Source organism: Onychostruthus taczanowskii, unplaced genomic scaffold, assembly GCF_017590055.1.
Source record: "Onychostruthus taczanowskii isolate IOZ18803 unplaced genomic scaffold, ASM1759005v1 scaffold23, whole genome shotgun sequence".
In the NCBI taxonomy this organism is placed as follows: Eukaryota; Metazoa; Chordata; class Aves; order Passeriformes; family Passeridae; genus Onychostruthus; species Onychostruthus taczanowskii.
This window is the reverse complement of record NW_024499573.1, coordinates 5,278,451-5,297,399: the sequence shown is the minus strand read 5'-3', so window position 1 is coordinate 5,297,399 and position 18,949 is coordinate 5,278,451. Positions and strand designations below refer to the sequence as shown.

The 18,949-nt window shown below is 41.5% G+C and overlaps 1 protein-coding gene across 1 annotated transcript in view; it reads right to left on the bottom strand.

Moving 5' to 3' along the window:
• Positions 1 to 18,949, bottom strand: part of LOC121336306 (maltase-glucoamylase, intestinal-like) — a 73,109-nt gene that overhangs the window by 6,382 nt on the left and 47,778 nt on the right. The window contains exons 18-23 of the mRNA XM_041405325.1: positions 17,623 to 17,679; positions 15,848 to 15,978; positions 14,949 to 15,037; positions 13,878 to 13,927; positions 9,430 to 9,588; positions 2,515 to 2,591 (exon numbers count right to left, since the gene is read on the bottom strand). Coding sequence (XP_041261259.1) covers positions 2,515 to 2,591; positions 9,430 to 9,588; positions 13,878 to 13,927; positions 14,949 to 15,037; positions 15,848 to 15,978; positions 17,623 to 17,679 — 563 coding nt within the window. The remainder of the gene's footprint in view (positions 1 to 2,514; positions 2,592 to 9,429; positions 9,589 to 13,877; positions 13,928 to 14,948; positions 15,038 to 15,847; positions 15,979 to 17,622; positions 17,680 to 18,949) is intronic.

Genomic DNA, 18,949 nt, shown 5'->3' with positions numbered 1-18,949 from the left:
AATTCCAGACATTTTAAGTTACAATTTCTCAAACACATTCTCCTTTTCTAGCCTCTAAACCTCTATGATCACATGAAACAAATTAAGAAATAATGAAATGCTGCATAGTTTGTGCACTATATTATTTTCTTTTGTGTGTTACTAAAAGAATTGTTTCTTTTCTGCCAGTAAGTAAGTAAGTACAGTACTTCCAGCTGTTTGATCTAAAAACACATCAATGTTATGAAACTGCTCTTTTGTCTTTTCCAGCTTGGCAGTGGCTCAGAACAGCTTTCCCATCAGACTTTGCCTGTGGAAGGAAAAAGAGAGGAACATTGCTTGTCTCTTCAAAATTATTGTGTGAAGTTTTATATATATATACATATATATGTACATATGCATATATATAGATCCTGTAATTGCCATGCTTTTTATCTCAGCTTTCTCAGATTTATTCTCCAGAAAGCATAATCAGGTGGTGAAAAAAACTGATCAACACCCTTTCAAAAAGCAGAGAAAAGTGTTTCTTTCCTTTTTGCTTCTTCTGAATTCATATTGAGATGTCTATATTTTATCTGGGCCTAATTTTTTTTTTTTTAATATGAGGAGTTTAGAGACCTTTTATGGATGATTGAAAAGCAATTGTGGCATCATGGTCTACGAAAGAAGTACTACAAATCTATGATCTCAAATCTTGATATAGAGGGAAAATGCTCCAAAATGGCATTATTACTGCTTGGAGAAAATATTAGGGCAAAGATTTAAAGCAAAAGGTTCAAAGAGACCTAAAATGGGCAACCATGGCAGAACTGAGAAGAACTTTATCATCCACCACCACATATTGATAAAGAGAGGATCTGGAGAAGGCAACTAGCAACTGAGAGAGTATTTCTCACAACAGTTTTAGTAATGGTTATTCAACCCCAGATGTCCTGTTAAGTAAACTTAATAGACACAATGTAGTCTAACCATTCCTGACCATGAAAGATCAACTAAGAGCAATATCTGTGAGGACAGCATGAAGTAAAAGCAGGGCCCAAGAACAGAAGGGGTAAAGTTTTGAGCAACTTGCCTGATGTGAGCAACCTTCCAGGTGTGAGTTCCAGCAGTATCCCAAAACACCAAGCTCTGCACTTTGCAATCTTGTTTGATAAGTGACAGATTGTATTTCAGAGCACTTTTCCAGCTAAGAGGCCAGTCCTTTGTTCTCCAGATAATCCCTGTATCTGCAGGAGTTTGAGATCAGCAGCACATTTAATTTCTACACGCCCTCATTATCTCCCCTCCCTGAAGCTCCATTATATTTGAGCACAAGCTACAACTACAACAAGAACAAGCTACAACTCCCAAGCAAAGTTCAGTGAACAGAAAGGACACACAACTCTCGTTACTTTTGGATTTTTTTTTTCCATTTGAGTCTTTCTGTGTGGTGAAACTGCAAAAAATCTTTAGAGGGTGTCTACACAATCCCTTCTGGGTCACCAGGAAAAGCCTCACCATCTGTCTCAGGTCTGGAACTGCTCAGAATAGCTCCAAGGCTCCACTCCTGCTCTCCATGCAGCTCTCTCTGCCTCTGCACTCTCAGGGCTTCTCCAGCTGACTGCATTGCTCCCAGGAAAGGGCATTTCCCTGCCCTTCCTCCTTCACAGCTTTCACTGTGCCCTGAGCATAGCAGCCAGGACAGTGCACAGGAATGTTTGGGGACCTCCAGCTTTGCTATTTGGAACTGTGCTGTCTCCCTAAAATTCACAGGGCTTGCTCATTTCACTCAGTGACCAACAGGAGAGACACTGCATTTTTTTTTTTTTTTCTTTGAGATACTTGTAGGATGATTTCTTGGTAGCCATGGGGCAGTGGCTGCCAAATCTGTGGCATGACCTGGGAGCATTGCTAGAGCTTATATAAGCAGCACTGCATCTGTGCTATTTTTAAACCCTGTAGCTTGCTAGTCCCTATAGAGAGACCCATGTTTGTTGGCACATGCTCTGGCAGCTCTGTTTCCCTCTTGGGATGGGGATGTGCCCCACAAGAGAAAGCCCTGGCAGTCTCCTTCCCTCCGAGCCCAGCAGGTTCATCTCACCTTCATTTCATAATTCTCCTCCGCAGGATTTGCATTTTTTGCATTTGCAGTGAGCACAGTGGCAAGTCTCCAGCCAAGGTCTCTCTGTGTCACTGCTGAGCCTACCCCAGGAGGTGGATCCAGGAGCAGGGAAGCCAAGGTGCCATTTCCCAGCCCAAGGTGCCACTTCCCAGCCCAGGCCACGGATCCTGGTGGGTCCCTGCCCTGGGGGGCATCCCAGGAGAGGTTGCATTCTGTCTTGCATGATGGTGCTGAGCCCTCACATCTGACTGTTCCTATGTCCACCCCTGGTCACCAGCCCACAGGGGAAGCTGGCATTCGTGGATGTCACACTCACCTCTCTGTGCCACAGCAGCAGCTGTGAGTTTCTGCCCCTGGGCAGGGCTGGGGGCCAGGAACAGGCTCACTGCCCCAGAGCCAGGCACCAGCTCTGCTCTGGGGGTCTTGTTGTCTACCTCATGTACACTCTAGACCCAGTGCTATTTTTCATCTTTGTTGCAGACCTGTTGGCAACATGAGTGGCAAATAGTCCCTACATGAGAATGGCAATGAATTGTTCTAATTTTCAGGCAGATTCAGGTTCTACCTGGTGACAGGAAAAATTAATTACTATATTTTCACAAGAAGTTATTCAAATATATTCAAAATATATTACATACCAGTATTTAACAAAACATCTGATAATATCAATGATATTTTATAATCTTTGTAGCTATGTGGAGACCTCCAAAAGCACTGATTTGTCACAGAAGTCTCCATATATTTTGCAAAAAACCTACAAAATATCCTTTCATTATTCATAATCGTGAACCCAAGAGAGACTGCTGTGATGACTTGGCATGACACAGGCTAGGGATACAGTTCCAAAAAACTCCTGAATTACTGAGCAAGAGCATTTCTTTTAGAAAAGCATCCAGTTATTTTTTTAAAAATTTCTACTACAGGAGAATTCACCATAGTTCTTGAAAAGCTATTCCGACAATTAAAATATCAGTGTTTGAATTTGCCTAATTGTTTTAACAGACACACATCTTACCTTTGTCAATTTCAAGAGCTTCTGCCACTGCATTTCTGCCCCTGTAGGGACACTGAGACTCTCATGGGACTGAGCTCTCTCCTGGCCATTGGAAAGAGGTTGAGCTCCACAGTGCATTCACAAGAAAATGCATTTTTTGCAGCCTTTTGGACATTGTTGTGGCTTTACTTTGTGGTAAGCTTCTTCATTTCAGTATATTCCTCATATCTCTGACACCAGATGGGACAGAGTGTTCAACATGATGGTACCAGTATGACAGACAGATGAGTTGTAGCATCTCTGCCTTTGCTTTTCTGTATTTCTGAGGTTGCTCTACCTCCTTTTTGATTAAACCTTTTATTGGGAGCTCATGCTCAGGTCCAACCAGCTCCCACATCTCCTCCTGTGTCTCCTTTGCTGTAGCAGAGTCTCATCTTCTTTTGTCTCTTCTTCATTCAGTATTTCATCAGGCCATATCAGAACAGATTTTTTATGTCTGGCTTACTGAGCACAGCAGAGCCCTCTGTGCCCATCCCCTTCATTTAATTTGTTCTACTTCAGCCAGTGTAGCTGATTCAGGCTACCACCATCTTTTCATGTTACACAAAATAAACCTTAAATCAACATAAACCTTTTGCAAGAATGGACAGTGGGGATCCTTTGAGATTAAACCTAAAATCATCCATTTTTGATGAAAAAAAAAAGAAGTGTACATGGAGTAGTACAGAGAATGTTTCTTTTTCCTTTCTCTGCAGAAGAAAAGCCTAATGACATATTTTTAGGGGTCAGTGTACCTTGGCTGGTGAATTTCTGTGTTCTCTCTATGGCTTTGTAAGGCAGAAGCATAGAATCACCAGGGTTTTGAAATGCAAAGTCAGATTTTTCCCTTTACATTTCAACTCCTTCAGATTCTGAGGGACTCAGCGGGTGGGTTTCATGGCTAACAAAGGCAGGATGGAGAAAGCAGCTGACTGCCAATGCTTTTAAATCCCAGCCTGAGATGTTCTCACTCCACTGAAAAGCTGCAATAAATATAATCCAACACTTGGGGAAGTTCATTCTTTAATCCAATCTAATCTCAATAGACACTAAAATATTTGTGTGTAGATTCTTGGGTTCACCTCATACCACTTTTAACAGGTGATCAGTATTTTTTGTTGAAGTTGTTATCCTTTTTACAAGAAGAAAAAAGAAATTTTTAGAATGGGAAGGAACAAGCAGTGTAACCAGAACTTCAAAAAGGTGTAAATTATCCAGAATTACACCTGCACCTCAATGCTCAGAGAGGATAAATAGCCAGATACACACATGTGGCCACACAAACTCCGTTTCTCTTTGATGTTCCTATTGCAAATGCTGACCAAGGGCTGTCTTGCTTACATTTATGAAATAAATATGTGAAATCAGAGCCCAAGGCAGATCTATTACTGACTAGTGATTTCCTGTTGTGTTCACTGAAGCTACAAGGCACAAAATAACAAGAAAGGAATAAAATCCACGTTGTAATACAAGCATGAACAGCATATTGATGGTGGTAGGAGTGTATTTTTCTCCACTTATTTTACTAAGATATATCTGCAAGTGCCAGCTTAGCCACTGATTTCACAGAAAACTTGTGAGCACTGGCTGACTCCACCTGTTTATCTATCAAAGAGCTCTTTACAGAAGTGACATCTCCAACATCTCCATTGCTCTCCAGTCACATCTCCAGTCTCCACACCAGTCTCCTTTTTCACCATTTGTTAGCAAATTCACCACCTCCCTTCTCCCAGTCCTGTTTTTACCCACACTGTAAGGCAGATTAGAGAGAAACCCACTGAACCAAAAAGAGACCTGCTCACAAACCAACCGAATTCTGTTCCCCAGTCCAGGCCAGGGTGTTTACAAATTTGCTTTCTCTAATACACTGGTCTCTTGCTCACTTTCTTTGCTCTTTTGCCATGGTGAAGAAGTAACATCCTCACATTTGGAGGAAAATTGAGAGCAGGTACCTCTTTGATGCCATTGCTGCAAAAACACATGGGGGAGATTAGATTCTGCAGACTGCACAGTCTGCTTTACTGGTCCCCATCCATCCCACATTTTCAAGCCATGCAGGAGTTTTCTCTTTATGTCTGCAACGTGCTCGGGGTGAGCAGGCACGGGGCTCTCACAGGCAGCACGACAGGACTGGCAGTGTGGCCAAGCCCAGGACAATGTCTGTGGCCAGCAGCCTCTGGACCAGCACCTCCTGTGCTGCTGGAGCCCCTGCTGGTTGTCCTGCTCTGGGATCTCTAGTGCAGAGCCATGACACAGAGCAGACACATCCTCAGGGCCTCTGCTGTTCCTCAGGTTTGTGCTCTGTCTGTCTGCCTGCTGATGGTGTCTGCTCCAACAGAGGTTCTCCTGCTTTCCTCTGTCCCAAATACACAGCTCTCACAAACCCTGCTAACATCATTCCTCTGCACAAGCACCTCCATTTGCAGAGTCCCCAGACTCAGAGTGGCGCACTTTTCAAGTGTTTACTTCATCAAGGACTGTAGTCAGGTGCTGTATTCTACAGCAATGAAGATGGTCAGTTCATCTGTCACCTTGAATCCTCCTTCACCCCACTGCCCATATTCTGCCCTTCCTCAGCCCTTTCTCACCATCTTCAGCTACACCTTTTTGTAGTACCTTATTTTCTCCAGCTTCTTCCCACAAAAAAGCTGATGTGCAAGTTAGTTTGCTCTGCACAGCGCAGAGAAAGCATCTCACATCAGACCTTACTGCAACCAGCACAGACTCTGGAGAGAACCAAGTCTTAAGGCTCCTCCACAAGACCCAGCTCACCTTGAGAAAGACATGCCCAGGCTGCAACCGCATTTCAGGATGCAGAGAAAAAGTGAGTGTTCACTACAGTTGCATATCTTGTAGTCTGAGACAATGGGCTGATTTTTTAGATATGACTATATAATAATTAATATACTATTATACTAATATTTATTAGACAATATATTATATGTATTGCATATTATATTAATGGCAGGCTATGTATTGGGCTATGGAAATTAAATGGTTGTTCCTTTTTTTCTTCCCTACCATAGCTTTGAAAAAAGCCAAACAGTGTATGCTGTGTAGAATATGGTCCCATTGAGAACATTTCCAAATATTATCTCCATTTGTGATGAGATAGAAGTTTCAGGATGATTTCTTCTATGCTATTTTGAACACACATCAGTTTATGTTAATACTCACTAACTGCTATTGAATTTTTTATTTGGAATTTTTAAATTTTTTTATAGGACTACTGAGTTACAAATACTACATAAAAAAAGATCAGTCATCAGTCACCAGTTTCATATGCAATGTTTTAATGACTAATTTTTTTTTACATTAAAATCAAAGTGAGATAAATATCTGAGGGCTAAGAATGCCAAATTAAGTCAGTGTGTTCTGACCATTCTAGTATAACTTAATGTTGAGTTCCTTAGTAAGTGGAGCGGAAATACGCAGAACCAGTTTCTGTGGAAAAAAGAGACAAAAAATAATTAATTTTGTTAATGTAAAAAACCCCCAAAAACAGTTCAAAACAGAGATTAAGAAGTGAAACTTGAGTTTAGACCTTCATGATTTCTTTAACGTATCTAGTAGGTGAGACTAACTTGATGACAGTATGCATCTTCCTACTGCTGTATCCAATTCAACTCCCTTTTAGAAATTCAGGAATGGTTTAAAATTAATTAATTAATTACATGAATTAAATATTAAATTGTAAATACAATATCTGTCCTGCTCTCTCCCTGTTCAGTGTTAAATTTAGTGTAGTTTGGGCTATTTCTATTTTCAGTACTTCTGTACTTGACTAGTTTTATCCTTAGGTTTCAGAATTAATAGTCTCTTAAAATGCACAATATGCATATCCATAGCTCTTTGCCAGCCCACAAATTCTTGTTAACATTAACAGTCTGTGCTTACTTAAATCACTTCTTCAAACTATCTAATATTTTCATCTTTCATCAGAAACAGTTCTCTACTACTGCTTAGTGAGTTGGAATTCCACTTCTTGAATAATTTGCCTTTTCTTCAAATACAGGGAAAAATCCAGACAAAAGTACTGCAAACCCATCCAAACACCAACCTGAAAATTGCCAGGCAGCCAGAGAGGCTTCTCCCAACTGCAATACTGCATGGACATTGGGAGCTATGGATGTTGGGAGCCTCTGCACTTCCCAGCAGAGAACGCAAGTGGGATAAAAAGAACATTCCCTATGCCCATTGTCAGCACCAGCCTGGCCAACAGATGTCCCCTTCTAACATCCCTGCTGCAGTCACTGTACAATTCCTTAAGGCATGAGACTCCAGAGGAAAAAACAGATAACAGACTCCTAATAATAGGAAGATTCTGTGATATTGCAAATGTCAGATCAGGGTAGCGCTGCATGAATCAGAGAGAAAGAAGTGGCTTATTACTAAGCAACCTGTTTCTATTTATATACAAATAAATATGGCTCAATAAGCACTTCAGCAGTGCTATTAGGTAAATTTGCTTTCAAAAAAATATGCTTTCAAAACCAATATGGTAGAAGTTACTTTCTACTGCAGCCCTTTAAACAGTGGGGTCTCTGCTTGTAAAACTATTATACCAAATGTAATCTCACTAAGCCTGTAAGAAAGTGGCAAATTTTTCCTTTGCAATTTATTTTTTAATTGCATGAATAAGTTTTCAAGATGTAAACCCAAGCTGCTGCTAGTGCTCTTCATTTATTTATTTATTTTTTTATTAGAGGGTCAAATGTGAGAGGAATATAGGTAGTGACATTGTAACCTCTGTACAGGGATGGTGGGAGAGGTTTGACTAAATCTCTCAGAATTCAGAGTGGAATGTATTTAGCTGGTGTAGAAAATTTTCTGTACAGGGATGGTGGGAGAGGTTTGACTAAATCTCTCAGAATTCCTCTCAGAGTGGAATGTATTTAGCTGATGTAGAAAATTTAACTTTTTTGTAGTTTTGGATCCCTACAACATCAGCTTGGTGGGTTTTTTCCTCCAGTATTTGAAGTAGATCTTAAGTCACCAAGATGGTATTTTGCTCTTAAATCAAATTTTAAATTATATTTTTGAGACAAGCTTATTAGTCTTTTAAAATCATCTTTGATGTGAGGCTCTTAGTCTGCAGTTATCTTCTGGATATCTGTAATTGGTACTTTCAAGCACGTCTCAATGGAATGTTTTCTTTACCCTGCCACATTTATGTTGCTTTCAGCTTGCTTAGAGGCTGTTAAACAATTTCTTCCCTTGAGTCAATATTGATTATGTTTATTTATGACATTGTCTCTGAAAGTGAAATTTTTACAATTCTCCAAGGCAGAAATTTATTCTCAGCAATTTTCTTCCTTTACAGGTTCCTTCAATAAAATAAATGGTAGAACCAGGTATGTATAAAGGGGATGACTCTTTGGTTACAAATGAAACTTAAACACTAAGCCAAGTGGGTAGGGTTACATAAGGTGTGACATCCACTACTTGTTGCCTCAGTTATCTTTCACTGCATGATGATTTAGTGGCATTTTGCAGTGTTCCCTAGATGCAGCCAGTGCTGAGATGTGAGTACACATCTCATACAGAGCGTGAATGACCACTTCAGCTTGGTGGCTGGGGACAGATGTGGGACAAATGGCCAGAAGAAAGGAAGCCAAAGGTTTTGCTCCTTTTGTCTATACTGCTGTCCCAAAGAAAATTGGGACCACAGAGGCTGTTGCCACTTAGGGTTTATCGGGGGTGGTCAGTCCATCCCCTCTGGAATGTCCCCACGTTGGTGCCAGAGGAGCACTGCACAAGGAAGTCATGCATTTTGTCCTGGAACACTGAGGCTTGGCACTTTAAGATGCTGAAATTACACCTCTTTGGAAGACAGGGACATGCTCCTTAGAGCCAACGACACTGGAATAATTTTTTGGACACCAAGTAATCGTGAGAAAAAATCCACAACGCTTCTTTTCAGCAGCAGATAAAAAACTCTGACAAGTTTTCTCATTTTATCAGAATGATAAGAATGCCCATGAAACTGCTAACTGTGCCCTCAGCTCATGGACCTGTATCTTCTTTCCAGTATTTCAGTGTTTAAAAATTTGTGTAAGTGGCAGACATTAAGTAAAAGAGAGTGCATATGCATAAGCAAAGATTAAAGTTTCCTAAAAGAGCTCTTGTTTTTGCTTTTTTTTTCCCCTCTCCTAAATGTCAGACTGTTGTAGCAATAATGGGTGTCTGGTTACACTTCAAAATGTGAAGGGGTGGATGAGAAACAGTTCCTGTCCTTCACTGACTTAATTTCTCTTCACTCTTCTTCACCCTCCTTTCCCTAAGTTTTTTCTTAACCTCTCAGTTCAGGTCTTACCCCACTCATCTCATAAGTCAAAGCATCTCCCCGGATGGATCTTCCATTCAGAGACACAGCCTGAGGTCTCAGTTTCAGGCCAAGAACGGTAATTTTGTTGTACTTCAGAGTGTCAGCTCCACGGTAGCCATTTTTAACTATTTCAGTCTTCAGGCTTCCCTGGAAAAATCCACAGAGAAAACTTTAGGACCATGACAGCTCTTTAGAGATGACTTGCTGCACACTTAGGAGGTTTCATGCTTGTCAATGAACATACACAATGTATGTCTTCCAATGTAGACATTGAAGTCATAAAGGAAAAAACAACAGTCACATTCATTTGTACATAAGAAAGGTTTTGTGTATGATTATAAACTAAGAAAGTAAATCACATTTACAGCATGAATCGGATTAAGAATAGAAAAACATGTCCAAGAAGACATGTTTTTCTACTTTTAATCAATGTGAATTTTGTTCTTGTACCCATTACAGAGCACAGTGGCATATGCAAAGCCAAAATCCAGATACAGAGATTCAGTTAGTGACCTTAAGACAGATTTAATTAACATCCAAAATTAGCTGCTTTAAAACACTAGTATCTTCCACAAACAGCAGCTGCTAGATGTTTTGCCCCTATTTAATGTACCACATCTCCTGCCAGAAATCCCTCTTATATATGTCCCAGCTTTAAGGTGACTAAAGGAGCGTTGTATGTCCACAGAGCTTTGTTTGCTGTACTTTTTATTTACTATACATCCCATATTTAGGGGTGTGCCAAGAGGACATACAAAGTCATTAAGCCAATTCATTTGGATCACCAGTGACAGTAATTTCCCATACATGTAATGAAGGAATCATCGCATTTTTTATGTGATTAAAGTTGTTGAGGAAATAAAGATGAATTACACTGCTCAGGAAATGATGGATGGCTATGCAATCACGACTTTTTAAAAATATGCCGAGGAGAAACCCATGATGGAACCTGTTGCATAAATTAGCTTATGTTATTTCAGTAGTGCATTGTAGGAGGGGAGCAGGAGCTAGATCACAGTATATGTAACTTAGGGCTGTGCTTAGACTGCTTATTTCAGGCATCCACACTAAAAATAAGTGCTAAGCCCCAGCACACTGATTTAAACTGCCTAAATAAGGAATGTTGGCTATTATTTAGCAAATGGGGAGAAGCCTGCAAAAGCCTCCAGAGAATTTTTCAGGGTACCTCTTACATGTGATGTCTTATTCCCTCTGGCAGAGCTCCAGCAGAGAGGGAGGCTCAGTTTAGAGAGAGCACCTCCCTATGGTGTTTTACTGCTGTCTCAGGTGTGGCTAAGCAGGACAGCCAGCTCAGGTGGCCACACAGGCCCAGGAAGCACAATGTAATGTTGAACTCGGCTCTCAAGCTCAGAGGCCCAAGACAGGACTCTTCAGCAGACACCATTTTCCCTGACCAAGGTCTAGAACTGGAGGTCTTGGGGAAACAGGATCACAGAATATGCTGACTTGGAAAGGACTCATAAGGATCATGGAGTCCAATTCCCTGCCCTGCACAGGGCAACAGGATGGTCAGGATGGATGTGACCTGTTCCTCCCCAGGCATCTAATGGTTAAAGCAATTGCCCAGGAAGGTCCTGACTTCTTGTTTGAGGCAGTTATGGATATCACTCAAAACCATGTAAATGCAAAGCAACATGAAGCCCTTGATCTGATGCCAGGAGCCAGGGTTTCTGTACTCTGAGCAAAAATGGTCAGGAGTTTTCTTCTTACCATGTTGCTCTGATCCTACCAACTTCCCCTTTTTTCCTCCCTACATTTTCACCCTGAATATTGGACCAGTTTTAGGAGAAACTTCCCTTCAGGCTATCCAGTCATTTAGTGCCTAAAGCATCCTTTCAGAAGATTCCATTTTATTGGACAACCCTTCCATCCCCATCCCTTTATTACAGTGTGGACCCACCTGGTACAGGCTGAGCATACCTGCCTTGTCTGCCACCCCTGGGGATCAGGACCTCCCTGCTCATCCCTGAAGCACAGTGGATCTTATACAGGTGGATCAAGTATTCTTCTAGCCTGGTGGGCTTCAAGTAAGGGGGCTCTTTGACTTAGGTCACTTATTCACTATGCATACTGGAAGGGATATGTCAAGGGAATTAAAATGCCAACTGCAGTGAGACAGCACCACAGAGCTTGAATCATTCTCTGAGGATTAAGTGCATGCCCTAGTCTTGAATTCTTCTTTACACTTTTGAGTTCTTTAAATGAAAATATAAATTAAAGGGTCTAATCCTGTAGCTGTTACTTTTGCAACACCCCATGCTGGTTCAGAGTAAATGCTGTAATGTCAGACCTTACCAGCAAATCTCTCAGGGAACAAAACTTGAGTGTTCTCCTAAAACTAGGCGAGATTAAATTATTCTTCCACATTTTTTAAAAATATAGAAATGTGCAATAAATACTAAGACCTTTATACATTTCTCATACTTCAAATTGCTATTTAAGATTGACGGTTTTCTTTATAAACACATAATAAAAACTCAACATTAAAGATTACTGGAATGCAGATAGGGAATTCAGTCATGGATTTACAGGCAGAAGTCAAATATGAGCAATGAGAAATGGAAGTGCCAGAGAAGCAACAATCTAATTTGCCCAGCTCAAAATTTAATATAAAACTGGATATTGTTTTTCTGTAGCCTTACTGCAATAAATTACTATACACAGACTACACAAAACCAAAGAGATTCTTCTTCCTTTTTGCTGCTGAAATACCCTTTTTTTCTGAAAAAGAAAGAATATTTTTTTTCTTGGTAAATCAAGAACAAAATAAGTTAAAATTAAATTTGAAGTCAACCCATGTAGTGTTAGTTCCAGGAAAATATCTCACGAACATCCCAGGCTACATAATAAAGCCCATTGGCTTACCCTGGATTGCTCTTGTTCTTGGAAGACAGATCTTCTAAGAGTAATATCACAATAGGGGTTAACACGATTTTATTGTTCTGACTGATTTCTGTAGATTACTTTTGGACTTTTAGGAATACATGGCATGAAAATCATGTAATCATTTAGGCTGGAAAATACCTTTAAAGTTAAAGTTCAACTATTAACCCAGCACTGCCAAGTCCACCAGTAAACCATGTCCCTAAGGGCCACATCTACACATCTTTTAAATACCTCCAGGGATGATGACTTTACCACTTCTCTGAGCAGCCTGTTCCAGGACTTGATAACCCTTTCCATGAAGAAACTTTTCCTCATGTGGAATCTAATCCTGCGCTGGTGTAACCTGAGGCCTCTGGTCCTACCACTTGTTACTTGGAAGAAGAGACTGACACCCATCTGGCTCACCCTCCTTTCACACAGTTATGGATAGCAACAAGGTCTCTCCTGAGCCTCCTTTACTCTAGGCCAAACACCCCCAGCTCCTCAGATGATTTGTGCTCCAGACCCTCCACCAGCTTCTCTGCCCTTCTCTGAAGGATCTGAGGTGTGGCCTCACCAGTGACAAGTACAGAGGTACAGTCATTGCCCCAGTCCTGTATATTTCTGATACAAGCCAGGATGCCCTTGGCCTTCTCGGCCACTTGGGCACATGCTGGCTCACGTTCAGAAGGGCTGGGGACCAAACCATGTCATAGTCTATATACAATATCCTATTTATTACAAATGCTAGAACTGCAGATGAAATAAGATCTGTAGAGACAGGTTATTGAAGTAGGGTAAGGTTTTTTAACAATAACTCCCATAACTTACTATCATATACTTAATGAGCTTATGGTAGACATATTTCACAGTATTTTACTCAATTGAAGCCTTGACTGTTGGGCTTTTCTGTAGGTCTTTCTCAGGACATGTCTTCACAGAACTGAGCACTGTGTGAAAGGCATCAGTGCACTGATCCTGAGCTAATCTGTTCCTGTGCTGCACAGAGCATCTGATCAGCACAGTGGGTTTCCAGAAGCATGCTGGATCTCTCCACAGGACACCCACCATGGGAGCAGTGTCTGTGCTGTCAGACAAGGAAATGTAAGCTAAAGAATTGAGACTACATAACTCTCTGCACCACAAAACAAAAATATCAAGTGATCAAAGTTAAAAGGTTGCTGGAATATCCTGGAGAGAGGAATCTAGCTTTCTCCCACCCATCTGACTGAAAGTGGAACCCAAGAGAAAGGTCCCTTTTCCCCAGAAGCTGCAACTAAGGGGGAAAAAAAAGTTGAAAATCTGGGATTTTTTCAGATTTGTATTGCAGCAGGGACATTAATGACATGTGTCACTACGATACTCAACGGAGCAGACATAAAACTATGATCCCATAGTTGGACTATTTTGTAGCTAGCTGGAAATGAAAGCATTAGGTAGGTCACCTGGTTTATAGACTGAGCTAGAAGAGAAACATCAGCACCTTACAATGACCAAACTAAAATACAGCTACCTATATGTAAGTAGGTATCTTGTATGTTGCCACTTACTTTGCTGAATGTGTATTTAGCCAAGAAGTAGTTCTCTTTTTCAATAGTATCTGTTGAAACACAAAGCAAGGAGAATTGATATCAAAACAAGCAGCAAAATCCATAAGCAGTTCACATTACTGCAGCAAGTGGCTAAGGTCAGACTAAGATGATTTGTGGGCTATTTAATCTCTTCCTCTAGTCTTAGGTTGATCTCAGGAGAACACAATGTGAGAGATTGCCCTCTCTAGCAGATCAGCTGCTCCTAGTGTCACACATTTTCTCATATCAAAGCACTGACTTCAACTGCAATCAGCTTTGTACCTTCACAGAATCACAGAGTAAGATGACTTAGAAAGGACCCTCAAGGATGATCAAGTCCAACTCCTGGCCCTGCACAGCACCATCTGCAAGAGTCACACCATTTGCCTGAAAGCATAGCCCAAACACTTGTAGAACTCTGTCAGCTTGGTGCTGTCACTGCTTCCCTGGGGAGCTGTTCCAGTGCCCAACCACCCTCTGGGTGAAGAAACTTTTTCTGATATCCAACATCAACCTCCCACCTCCCACCAGCACAACTTCAGGCCACTCCCTCAGGTGCTGTCACTGTCACCACAGAGATCAGTGCCTGCCCCTCCTCTTCCCCTCATGGAAGTTGTAACTGCAGTGAGGTCTCCCCTCAGTCTCCTCCAGGCTGAACAGACCAAGTGACCTCAGCCACTCCTCATACGGCTTCTCCTCAAAATCCTTCACCATCTTTGTTGCCCTCCTTTAGGTGCTCTCCAATAGTTTAATGTCTTTTCTATATTGAGGTTCCCAAAACTGCCCCCAGCACTCGAGGCTGCCCCACTGCAGAGCAGAGCAGGACAATCCCCTCCCTTGCCCAGCTGCTGATGCTGTGCCTGATGCCCCCAGGACATGGGTGGCCCTCCTGGCTGCCAGTGCCTGGCTAATGTTCAACTTTCTACTGCTAATTTTGGGGTCAGTTCTCCAGCTATTTCTAGCAGGAGCCAGTGCCATTATGCTGCTGAAAGGTGGCCTGAGGAGAGCCCTGTATGCAGGTACTGCTTCACAGCAGGGGACCAGACTTACCAATGGAATCACCATCATCCCAGAAGAGAGATCCAGAAGCTTGTCCTTGTTCATCCAGGGCAATAATGAGTCCAAATGGGTTCAGGCGGCTGTTGACAAACGTTGAGAAGTGTCAGTACAAACCTGTGCAGGTTGGTCCCTTCCAAGCAACTCAACAAAAACTTCTGAACACAACTCCCATTTTAAGGTTACAAAAAAGGTCATGACAGAAGAATAACAACAGTGTTTACCAAAAGCACTCTTGAAGTGATGGCAAAGTCTTTGCCTTGCCTTGTCCTACTGACATCTAGATTTCTCATATTTTGAGTGCTCATGTAGACAAGCTCCCTCTCCTTTTGTGGCCTCAGTGTGCGATAACTGGATGGTCTGGGAGTCAACTGGTAACCAGTACTACCTTACTATGGCTGCTGCACAGTGCTGTCCCCTCTCTTTCCTACTCAGATTAGCTTTTGAGCATGATTCAGATTTGAGACCAGTATATCATCCATTGGCATGGGGAAATATTTCTCCTGAAGAAAGAGTTGAGCTTTTCCACCTTGTTTACAGCATTTGATAAATTCACCCAAGAAAAATTTTGCTTTTCCCCTTGCATACATTTAGTCTGAACGATTGACAGCAGGTCAGTGTGGCAGTAAGAGGTGCAAAAGCTTTTCTGAGCACAATCATAGAGCCAGGAGTAGGCGTCAGCTGTGCTAACAGTGACGTGGGTCATCTCTGAGGTGATTTCTCCTAATGAAACGGAGTGAATACTGGTATAAAAATATTGTACTTATCACTTGGGATGGCAGCTGGGAGCTGCAGATAGTCTCTCTTCTGTACTTTCTTTTGATTGCTTTTTTGACTGCCTGTGGGTCTGACCCACACCGTGGCTGCTTGGTGACAAACACAGGGGACATTACCTCTCAGTAGTGGTTGTGGCTGGTGCCTGCTGAGGCAGAATGTACCCTCCACGGATGTACAGAGGGATCTTGTTCAGTGGGGCAGACACAGTAACATAGCTCTTCTTCCAGGAATTTGGCACTTTAAGACCCTACCACAAAAATTAATGCAGTTAAAAAAATGCCAATCCAGGCAGTATACATACTGAAAAAGAGAGCAAGGGGTAAATTTTCATTTCAGTTACATCAGTGAAAAAAACAAACTAAAATAAGGATTTCAGAAGTGTTATTCTAGTTTCCTTTTTAACATGAAAGAGGATCTAGCCTCTGCAGTTATGCATATGCCTGAGACAGAAGCATCATGACTGAAAGACAGCAAATGGTCTTTTAAAATGGTATCATTATTCCATATGCTGTTAAAAAAACCCCACCCATTAAGACACTGAGCAAAAAGAAAAAAAACCTTTTGCTTCCTCTTTTTATACATAGGGAGCCTGTCACAATTCAGTTTAAGGTAAGTGATTCATAGTCATTGGGGAATGTAAACTGTAGATTTTCTTCTCTTTTAAGAACAATTCTTCCCCTTTCAAAAAGTAATTACAGCATTCAGAGAGTGAAATTTGTGTGTGTGTAGACAACAGCATTAAGTTCTCTGCATCATCCTTTTCTGGTTTAATGCCTCAAAACCTAAAAAAAAGACTTATGTACAGAGAAAATAACAGGAAGGCTTTGCTCTTGCCCTCTGTAAATTATAATTATGATTTATGGCAAGTACCCAACTTTGGTTTGGATAAACACCATGTGCATGACAAGTAAGTGCCAAATACTGAGAGGTGAGCAATGCCAGGGGCAGGCACATAGGCAGGGCAAGGGACAAAGGCCACTGCCCTTGTGCCCAGCCCAGCAAGGGGGCTCAGAGGGAGCCATGAGGAGAGTTGAATTAAATGCTGGACTTTGCATGAAATGCTGAACTTTCTCATGAAAAGAGAAAAAAGAAAGGGCTGGATGAACATCCATCTGAGGACACCAGCCAAATGCTGAAAACGACCAAACTTATTTTAAAAAAAGTCTGCATTTCCTCTGAGAGCAGTTCTGCCCTGCCTGCTCCTCTCCAGGGACACTCAGGAGACTTAACAACAGCCTGATGATCCTGGGCTCACATTTCTGAAAGCTCTTAGCATCAGTTTAACTGCTCCCATTGAAGTCAAGCTGGGCTTAGCCTGCAGATTGCAGCAGAGCACTTCTGGAAATGCAGTCCTGGGGAGGGTGCTGGAAAGGTCAAGACTCAGGCCCTGAAGAGAAGGTACTGGCATGTCCCACAGAGCAGATTGTTCTGCAGCTCTTGGAAGCATCTTCCAGAGGGGTGCCTCACCTTGCACTCCAAATATGCCTTCTGTCAAAAGTGATACATGTGCAAAATTACATGCACTAGAGGGTTTGCGGCATGCTCTCAGGAGTGTGGCTTAGGTTTTTGCCTCTGTCTCTGTGTGTGGAAGTGTACCAGAATAAGAATTAAAAGTGGGGGGCAAAGAAAGAAATCCTGGCATTTTCATGCATGTCTAGGCTGCTCTTGAAAATTCTTAGAGCTTTACATGGCAAAAATAGAAAACAAAATGTTACTGAAAGCTGTGTCATTTACTCTCCCAGCTAGCCTGATGCAGACTTCTTTTTCTCTAGTTTTCTTCATCTACAGAGGTAAAAATACCACTGAAGATTGCTAAAAGTAATTTTGCTGGAATTGTACCATTAAAAATTATTAGGGAAAAAGTAAGAAAATTAATCTTAAGAATACTTACAGTATAGTAGTCGAACCACTGTGCTTCAGGGAAGTATACAGCCACAGATCTTGCTCCCTGTAATTGTTATAAAGAGATTAGTCTTTTTTATTTTTGTATTTCTGATATTACATTAGCTTTATTATATTTGTGCATGGAGAGATGTATTCTGAATATTCTAATAACATCAAATTTTGGATATTATGGCTGAGTTATTGTCATAGCAGTGGACTAGTGCTGGCTAATCTATAATACTAAACAGACAAGCCTATCCTATCTGGGGGTTTTTACTGCCATAGCCTGGGATGAGTCAATGTTACATGATTATTTTATTCTAGTACATAGCCCTGTGTCTTGTAAATGTAACTGGCCTAGGTGCACTCCTCCAACATCTGAGCCCCCCTAGCAATGGCTATGGCAGATCTTCCAAGACAGGGCTTCACATCTGAAGTGGGAGGATAGCACTGCTCACTGCCCCTTGCACCATTCCTGTCCCAGAAACAGGCAGAGAATGAGCTCTAGCACAGAGAGGATGCACATCCTTCTCTTCTTGTAAACAATTTCAAGTTGCAGATAAGTAATAATAAATAATAAATGTTTTGCTAATTGCACAATTACTGTACTTCATTTTGCAGCATGTGTTGTGTCAGAACGCTGCAGGGATGTAATCATGCTAAAGGCACTTTGTATTAATAACTCCAGGAACAGTTGGGATCAAAACATACTTCCAATTTTGTTACAAGTTGCTTATTCTCACAAACAGATTAATTTTTACTATCAGTGTAGATGTCTGTCCCTTTGCAGAATTATGGATTAACCCCAAGAACTACCCCAGGAATCTTGTGGAGCAAGAAAAGTAAAGGTGGAAGAGAAGACTTAAGGCAAAATTACCATCTGACATTTTAGGGTTTTTAGATATATGAAAAACCCTATAAAGGCAAGATGTTCTCCTCTCCATCTCTTCTCTGTGGTATTATGACAACCTTGAATATTCTGGTCTACAGCAAAGTGTGCAACCATCACCTGAGTCATGATGATTTCAGGGCCAGGTTGGATGGGGCTTTGAGGAACTTGGCTTAGTGGGAGGTGTCCCTGCCCATGGCATGGGGGTTGGAACTAGATGATCTTTAAGGTCCCTTCCAACCCAAACTATTCTATGATTCCATGATTCCGAGCACCTCACCTTCACAACTGCCTAAATAACAAACCAGTGTGCAAGGCAGTTCTCCATTCTGATTGATTTTTTTTTTGATGTCTCACTTGCTCTCATCCTAGGACTCAAGGAGTGAAGGTCAAGTCATCCCTGACTCATTTTCTCTACACAAGCAGATGCTAAGCTGCAGTTTGA